The sequence below is a fragment of the Oncorhynchus keta genome, chromosome 12 (assembly GCF_023373465.1).
Source record: "Oncorhynchus keta strain PuntledgeMale-10-30-2019 chromosome 12, Oket_V2, whole genome shotgun sequence".
Lineage (NCBI taxonomy): Eukaryota > Metazoa > Chordata > Actinopteri > Salmoniformes > Salmonidae > Oncorhynchus > Oncorhynchus keta.
The window spans coordinates 28,931,033-28,940,072 of NC_068432.1; the positions used below are offsets into that span (position 1 = coordinate 28,931,033).

Genomic DNA, 9,040 nt, shown 5'->3' on the forward strand with positions numbered 1-9,040 from the left:
TTTAGGGAGTCTTGTTTTCAGATTAGCCTTGTTAAAATCCTTAGCTACAATGAATGCAGCCTCAGGATGTATGAATTCCAGTTTGCAAAGAGTCAAATAAATTTCGTTCAGAGCCATCGATGTGTCTGCTTGGGGGGGAATATATACGGCTGTGATTATAATCGAAGAGAATTCCCTTGGTAGATAATGCGGTCGACATTTGATTGTGAGGAATTCTAAATCAGGTGAACAGAAGGACTTGAGTTCCTGTATGCTTTTGTGACCACACCACGTCTCGTTAGCCATAAGGCATACACCCCCGCCCCTCTTCTTACCAGAAAGATGTTTGTTTCTGTTGGCGCAATGCGTGGAGAAACCAGCTGGCTGCACCGACTCCGATAGAGTCTCTCCAGTGAGACATATTTCCGTGAAGCAAAGAACGTTACAGTCTCTGATGTCCGTCTGGAATGCTACCCTTGCTCGGATTTCATCTACCTTGTTGTCAAGAGACTGGACATTGGCGAGAAGTATACTGGGGAGTGCTGCACAATGTGCCCGTCTCTAGAGTCTGACCAGAAGACCGCCTCGTTTCCCTCTTTTACAAAGTTGTTTTTTTGGGTCGCCGGCTGGGATCCATTCCGTTGTCCTGGGTGAAAGGCAGAACTCAGGATCCGCTTCGCGAAAGTCATATTCTTGGTCATACTGATGGTGAGTTGACGCTGCTCATAGTAAAAAATGTCATATTCTTAGGTCATACTGATGGTGAGTTCTGAATCAAAAACCACTCGCTGCTCTTATATTCAGGAAAGTAGTTCTTCTAAAGAGGCTAGCTGGCTAGGTTAGCTGGTAGCTGTAATGAAACATGCCATTATTTGTTAATTGACTTCTGACTGTATGTAATGAAACCTAAATTGACCTGGGGTACTAATGTAAGAAATAACACGTAAAAAAACAAAAAACTGCATAGTTTCATAGGAACGCGAAGCGAGGCAGCCATCTCTGTCGGCGCCGGAAGTCACGGAAGACTACTGGTCAAATGTTTTAGAACACCTACTCATTCAAGGGTTTTTCTTTATTTGGACTATTTTCTACAGTGTATAATGATAGTGAAGACATCAAAACTATGAAATAACATATATGGAATCATGTAGTAACCAAAAAAAAGTGTTGAACAAATCAAAATCTGTTTTATATTTGAGGTTCTTCAAATAGCCACCCTTCGCCTTGATGACAGTTTTGCACACTCTTGGCATTATCTCAACCAGCTTCACCTGGAATTATTTTCCAACAGTCTTGAATGAGTTCCCACATATGCTGAGCACTCATCCCAAACCATCCCAATTTGGTTGAGGTCAGGGGATTGTGGAGGCCAGGCCATCTGATGCAGCACTCCCATCACTCTCCTTCTTGGTAAAATAGCCCTTACACAGCAGAGGTTTGTTGGGTCATTGTCCTGTTGAAAAACAAATGATATTCCCACTAAGCCCAAACCAGATGGGATGGTATATCGCTGCAGAATGCTGTGGTAGCCATGCTGGTTAAGTGTGCCTTGAATTCTAAACAAATCACAGACAGTGTCACCAGTAAAGCACCCCCACACCATAACACCACCTCCTCCATGCTTTACGGTGGGAACCGCACATGCGGAGATCATCCGTTCACCTTCTCTGCATCTCACAAAGACGCGGCGGTTGGAACCAGCAAGTCTCTTCTTCTAATTGGTGTCCTTTAGTAGTGGTTTCTTTGCAGCAATTCGACCATGAAGGCCTGATTCACAAAGTCTCCTCTGAACAATTGATGGTGAGATGTGTCTGTTACTTGAACTCTGTGAACCATTTATTTGCCATTTCTGAGGCTGGTAACTCTAATGAACTTATCCTCTGCAGCAGAGATTACTCGGTCTTCCTTTCTTGTGGCAGTCCTCATGAGAGCCAGTTTCATCATAGCACTCAATAGCTTTTGCAACTGCACTTGTTCTTGAAATGTTCCGTATTGACTGACCTTCATGTCTTAAAGTAATGGTGGACTCTGGTTCTCTCTTTGCTTATTTGAGCTGTTCTTGCCATAATATGGACTTGGTCTTTTACCAAATTGGGCACTCTTCTGTATACCACCCCTACATTGTCACAACATAACTGATTGTCTAAAACGCATTAAGAAAATAAATTCCACAAATTAACTTTTAACAAGGCACACCTGTTAATTTAAATGCATTCAAGGTGACTACCTCAAGAAGGTGGTTGAGAGAATGCCAAGATTGTGCAACGCTGCCATCAAGGCAAAGGGTGGCTACTTTGAAGAATCTCAAATATAAAATACATTTAGATTTGTTTAACACTTTTTTTGGTTACTACATGATTCCATGTATTATTTTGTAGTTTTGATGTCTTCACTATTATTCTACAATGTAGAAAATAGTAAAAATAAAGAAAAACCCTTGAATAAGTAGGTGTCCAAACTTTTGACTGGTACTGTATGTTTTTGTGCAATATACCAAATGGCTGTATGGCAAGAATCAAGGTTTTGTTTTTATGAGGGTTTGAGTTATAACGTTGGCAAATGCGACATCTTGCTCTGTCAACCCATAGTGAACCGAACCATGCCCCAACGGTGTCACAACACATGCACAAAAGTTGTCCACAAATCACAATCCTGCCCAGCCTTTCCCCAAGTTGTAACCATGCTCGTGAAGTGTAGCGGCAGGCATTCTACAATGAGGAAGCCAGCTCAGCCTCTTGTGAGAATGAAAGCATTCCCAAAAAGGGTAGCAATATTTGTTCTATCATGGAAGTGGTTCAGGTTTGAGAAGTTACATGTTCAGCAAACCAATGTCCTGTGCAAAGTGTGTCGAAAGACAATTGCTACGAAATATGGTATGCCATCGCGGGCATGTTGATTTTGTCCATCCACACCAGATGTGATCAGGACGCGCAGGTTGAAATATCAGAACGAAGTCTGAACCACCATTGTTATTTTGGGATAGGTCAAAACGCATTAAACATTCATGGCCATTTAGCAAGCTTGCTTTTGCTAGCTAATTTGACCTGCGATATAAACGTTGGGTTGTTATTTTACCTGAAAAGCACAAGGTCCTCTACTCCGACAATTAATCCACAGATACTTAATTAATCCACAGATACTTAATTCGTTTTTAGTCATCTCTCCTCCTTCAGTCGCTTTTTTCTTTTTCTGACTTTATATGGCAGTTGGCAACCAACTTTAAGGTGCATTACCACCACCAACTGGGCTGGAGTCTGGACCTCAGTTCAGAATTAAAATCCCCCATGTGGGTATATGCTCCTAAAAACTAATGAGGATATCATAAAAAATAGAACCAAGTTGCATTTTAGTGCCTGTAACATGTACATTTATTTTGTGTCTTTCATAAGAACAGCCTTTAGCCTCGGGCCTTATTGCTTAAATATACCATAGCTGCATAATTTTCAAACATCATCCCATATGACAAGAACTTGGAGGTGGAAGGAGATAACAGGTGCGGTGACCTATCATATAGCAAAAGATATGGTCCCCTTCTATACAGTGGAGAAGCCTGGCTTCAAAAAGCTACTAAACACAATTGACCCCAAATATCAGCTACCAAGCCGCAAGTATTTTGCAGAAGAAGCAATGCCGCGGTTATACATTGCTACCCGCCAAAGAGTCACTGAGAAGCTGGCTAATGTGTCTTACTTTTCCACCACAACCAATCTATGGTCGAGCAAAATGTCGGAGCCATACCTAAGCTTGAAAGTCCCACTATATAGATGAAAAATAGACATTGCTTAATGTATGCCTCAAGACATCATACTTCCCCGATGACCATACCAGTGAAACAATAGCCCAGGGTCTCAAAGACGCACGAAGACAGACAGATGTGCATGACAACCGACAGCGGGAGCAACATGATAAAAGCATTACACTTGAGCAGGTATGTCCTTAAAAACAAGCGCAAAAGTTACAATTTCAAGCAGCGTTAATGGGAAGTTTTTAAAAGCACAGTGCCCATGGAAGGAGAGGTGTGCCTTTTGTGCTGGTGAATATCGTAATTAGAAACATAAAAATTATATTGGTTTCCCCCCATTTCGTTTAATTTGATTAAAAGCCAAGTATGTCGCCTGCCCGCCCCCTTAATCAAGGCTGGTTTAGAAGCAACGCATAGGTGTGTATTTTTGTCCAGGTCATTAACCAAAAGTAGCCTATAGATAAAAGGGGGTTTAAATGGTCTACTGCGAGTGCTTTGAAATATTTTGGAGGGTTTTTGCTCTAATGCTTTTTAATTATTCACAATTCACATGCCTGCATTTGGCTTGTTCAGGTAGGCTATCCATCCCTATTTTCTTAGAGTTCCCCTCGACCGGTGGCCATATTTGAGGTGTGTCCTTAAAAACAAGCCTCAAATATTGCCGAACCGGGCGTTAAGGCTGGAAAATGCCACTGTGTCAGTTTTGCATGACGAAATTGCAAAATAACACACGCTTCACACTTGCGCAGTTACAAATAGAGCCCGGGAATGAATGGAAAACAGGGTGTAGTATGAAACCCTAGAATGTTGAGCCTTATGAAGTCTACTTCCATATTAAGGTAGGGACTATAGCTGAGGCAGTGTTATATAGGTGAGGCAGTGTTATTGTGGTGAGGCAGTGTTATTGTGGTGAGGCAGTGTTATATAGGTGAGGGGTGGAGTTTGGCCCGGAGACCATGTTCAGTCAGAACTCTCACAGCCTCAATCACTGTGTTATCTGTACCTGAAGGCAGAACATATGTATATTAGATAGCATAAAAACAGGATAGTCATCACAGTGACTTGACCGAGGAACAGGCAACATGAATGAAGTCTTGAAGAAAAGTCTGTCCATAGTACTAGCCTTGAGTGATGTTGCTATGACTCATCTGCTGATACTTTCTATAAAATAATAAAATGTCATTTTGATCTGTCTCAAGGCACGTTTTCAATCCTCCCAGAGAGGGATGCTAGTTAGTGGACAAAAAGATGACCATTACTTCACTCTCAGTGGCTCCATTTGGCCTATTCATAATTTTCATTGCCGTCCAGTGAGCTCTTTATAGTTTCCCTCAGAAATGTGTAATTATCTGCCTGGGGAAAATTATGCTGAAAAATATGAAGCACGCTACCTACCAAGGTCATTTTCAGAGCCGAATAAAAGATACCTTCCCACAATTATCTTAGCTGGAAGGTGTAATTTAACAAAAATCGAGTTGCAAAGAGCAAATCAAGTGGAAAAGTCTCACTGTCAAGTGTTCTTCATAAAAACAGGGGATGCCCATGACTATTACACTATTGCCTTGCTAACGGGAGCAATTTAGTCCTAATTTCTGGTTCATTCAAAAAGTGACACCAACAGCACAGATCCTTGGGCCCAGGGTAGAGCAACACTTCACCTGAACTCTTTGTCCCGAGGAGGAGTTAGTACAGTATTGAGTCTGTTGGTGATCCATACTTGACATGATGATCCATACGTAGTGAGAATGGGATACATTAGGAGGACTTTCCTTCTGTTGATATCTAGGGGGAACTTGGTGTTGTAAACTTTGATCTTCTGGGTGTCCTTGTCACTCTGGATGAGGATCTTACCGATATGGATGGACCTGCAGCAGTCTCTGAGTCCCTGCTCCATGACCTCGCCTTCACACACACACACAGAAATGGATAGATGTTGAATTCCACTCAGTTCATTCAAATGAAACCTCATACAAGACGTATTAATGATGTGCAACTGATAAGTCAAACAGTGATTGGATAGTACTATGTATGTCAGATGCTTATAGGCAAATCTACCAGTCAGGGATTCTAGTCAGAGACCAATTCAGATGTATTTTTCCTTTAATCTCCTATATAATCAGTGTCTTACCGCTTCTCATAATGCTGACACCGCAGTTGCCTTTCTCAAACTTCACGCCATCATACTTATGCCCTGAAGGAAGAGTTGGGAGAGAGAGCGAGAGATTAAAATAGTCAGTTCTGGTCTTGGTGAGACATTTTACAGTAATGCGTAGTATTTGCCCAATTTCTATAATTTCAAACGAATTTCAATCAATATGTCTAACCTGTGGGAGTGATCACTGTACACTCGCTGTATGGCAGCTGATTGAGTCCCTCTTCAACCACTAGTCTGATCTGTGGACAAACCGAGTGGGTCAAAGTGGTTTAACTGCCTGTTCAGGGGCAGAACGACAGATTTGTACCGTGTCAGCTCGGGGGTTTGAACTCGCAACCTTCCGGTTACTAGTCCAACGCTCTAACCACTAGGCTACGCTGCCGCCCCTTGCTGTTGCTAGCTAAATTGTCATGGGATATAAACATTTGGTTGTTATTTTACCTGAAATGCACAAGGGCCTCTACTCCCCCGACAATTAATTCACAGATAAAAGGGGTACAAGTTTGTCATATGGGGGTTGGCAACCAACTTTAAGGTGCATTACCACTACTGACTGGCCTGGAGTGTGGACCTCAGTTCATCTTTCAATCACCCACGTGGGTATATGCTCCTAAAAACCAATGAGGAGATGGGACTTGCATGACAAATAGAACCATGTTGTATTTTAGCGCCTGGCTACACAGATGCTCGCAAGCAGTGTGGGTGCAATGATTAAATAACATGTATGTATACATTTATTTAGCAATGCTTGCGCACGTGACATGAACAGTGTGGTCAGCATGTTAGACTTACCCAGAAAGACTCAGCTGTAATCACTACCAAAGGTGCTTCTACAAAGTATTGACATTGGGGTGTGAATACTTATATAAATGAGATATTTCTGTATTTCATTTTCTATTCATTGGCAAAAATGTCTTCACATGTTTTGGAGATCCTGGATGCCGATGCCTTCCTGATGTCTCTAAGACGCTTCATTACACTTCGAGGCAAGTCATTCGAGCTTCTTTTGGACAGTGGTAAGAACTTCGTTGGAGGAGACCGAGAACTGCGAGAGGCTTCAAAGCGATGGCCAGTTCAACCCACCAAGCGCTCCTCACTTTGGTGGTACGTGGGAAAGAGAGGTGAAATCATTGAAGACTGCTCCCAAGGTCATACTCAAGAAACAGATCGTCACTGAAACCGTGCTCTGCACTGTGCTTACAGAAGTAGAGGGAATCTTGAATGTAAAACCCCTCGGGAACATCTCCTCCAATGTCACGGACCCAGATCCCGTCACACTGAGCCTCCTACTCATGGGACGCTACGATGTATCTCTTCCTCAGGTTTTGTATGACTCCAGTAACATCCTAGGGAAACACAGCTGGAGGCATAGCCAAGTCCTTGCCGATCACATTTGGTCCCAGTTTGTTCGCTATTTCTTGCCAAGTCTACAGGAAAGACAAGTGAAGGAAGGATGGAAGGGAACTTACTGTGGATCAAGTGGTTCACATCATGGACCCTCAAGCTTTCTGGCCTGTTGGGAATTACGTATTAGGACTGCTTAAACTTTTGTTATTGACCAAATACTTATTTTCCACCATAATTTGCAAATAAATTCATAAAATATCCTACAATGTGATTTTCTGGATTTTTTTCCCTAATTTTGTCTGTCATCGTTGAAGTGTACTTATGATGAAAATTACAGGCCTCTCATCTTTTTAAGTGGGAGAACTTGCACAATTGGTGGCTGACTAAATACTTTTTTGCCCCACTGTAAGCAGCTTTTTCTAATGCGTCGAGCACATCGATGACTATTAGACGAAGAGAGCCCCTGAGGACAACGAGGTCTTTGTGGTTACGGTCTCCATGTAGGACATACGTGTTAGCCCTTGCAAGGCCAGACAACATCACTAGCCGCGATCTTAGAACATGCTTAACCAGTTGCCTGTTGTGTTTTTGGCAGGGGTTGGAACTGGTTCAGGGAACAGTAAAACAGAACCGTTATTTTAAAAGAAAGTAAACCGGTTAATAACATTATTTTACATTCCAGGCATTTTTTTTCTAGTCCCACAAAAAAACACAACAAAGCAACTATGCAAACCCCTCACGCTGTCATTCAAAAAGGTATTCCAGTGTAACAGGGTTATATTGGTGATTCCCCTTGCCACTTTATTGTTAAGCCAATGGGTTTTTGGTTTGAGGTTGTCTTGCCTTCACCTACTCAACATGGCATCTTATTGGCTGGTTTGCGTAGCTTGCTTACGAGGGGGGATGTTCCAGTTAAAATCGTCCCAGTGAACAAGCACCAAACCAGCGGTAAGTTGTTGGTTGCAAAGCACCGTACGTCAAAAGTGATTTTATGCTCTCAAGTGATGATTTAAATGTACAATTTATATCAAATAGTTCGTAAATGTTATTCAAACATCACACATAAGATGCAGGGGTTTTTGGAGAATATTTGTTGTGCATTTTGTTGTAGAGAATTCCCGCCAGTATTAGCTAGCAACTTACTGTGTCTGGTGGGGGGGGTTCATATATTTTGTACAGTGCGTGAGTGCAGAGTTGGATGGTGAGACGGGCATTGCATGACGTGCAATTTTGTGTCGTTCTTATCAGAATAAAGCTACATGATTGGTGCTACATATTGGAGTTCTGTGTCGATGACTGATGTACACAACGCCAGAAGAGTACTGTTACACCAGCATCTGCCTGCAAGCTGAAAATCTTTGCCAGTGTGTGTGCGTGTTTAGGCTACGTGCCACTCCCCCCTCTGAAGCATAGGCTACTTTACTGACGTTAGATGCGCAAGAAAATAGGGCTCGATTCTTTTCATTAGCTAGAGATGAATGGATGAAATTTTTCAATGCTAGTTAAGGATACTATAGGCCTAGTTATCACATTGGTATAATTATGTGGACCTAATTCAGATAATGCATGTCATAACAAGATGCTTAGTGCTTCAAGCTTGCTCCTCAACCCTCTCTCGCTTTCTCTACCCATAAAATGTTTGTCACATCTTGCACCATAGGCTACCCTTATCTGTCCACCACACATGTAAACAACTAGCTTTCCTGTTCTATCCACACTGACGGGTGAAGTAACTTAATGAGCTATATAAAAAAAAAACGGATTTCACAGGTTAAAAAAGAGGAACAGAAAGGAACAATATAAACCAGTACTGTTTT

General features: G+C 42.1%; 1 protein-coding gene across 1 annotated transcript; it reads right to left on the reverse strand.

The window, feature by feature from the left end:
* Positions 1–3,275: 3,275 nt before the first annotated feature.
* On the reverse strand, positions 3,276–7,170 carry LOC118391795 (uracil phosphoribosyltransferase homolog). The gene is made up of 4 exons (XM_052457565.1): positions 7,078–7,170; positions 6,046–6,115; positions 5,850–5,912; positions 3,276–5,623 (listed from the first exon to the last, which is right to left on the reverse strand). The coding sequence occupies exons 1-4, from the start codon at positions 7,168–7,170 to the stop codon at positions 5,376–5,378; spliced, it is 474 nt and encodes a 157-aa protein (XP_052313525.1). The 3' UTR covers positions 3,276–5,375.
* Positions 7,171–9,040: the final 1,870 nt, after the last annotated feature.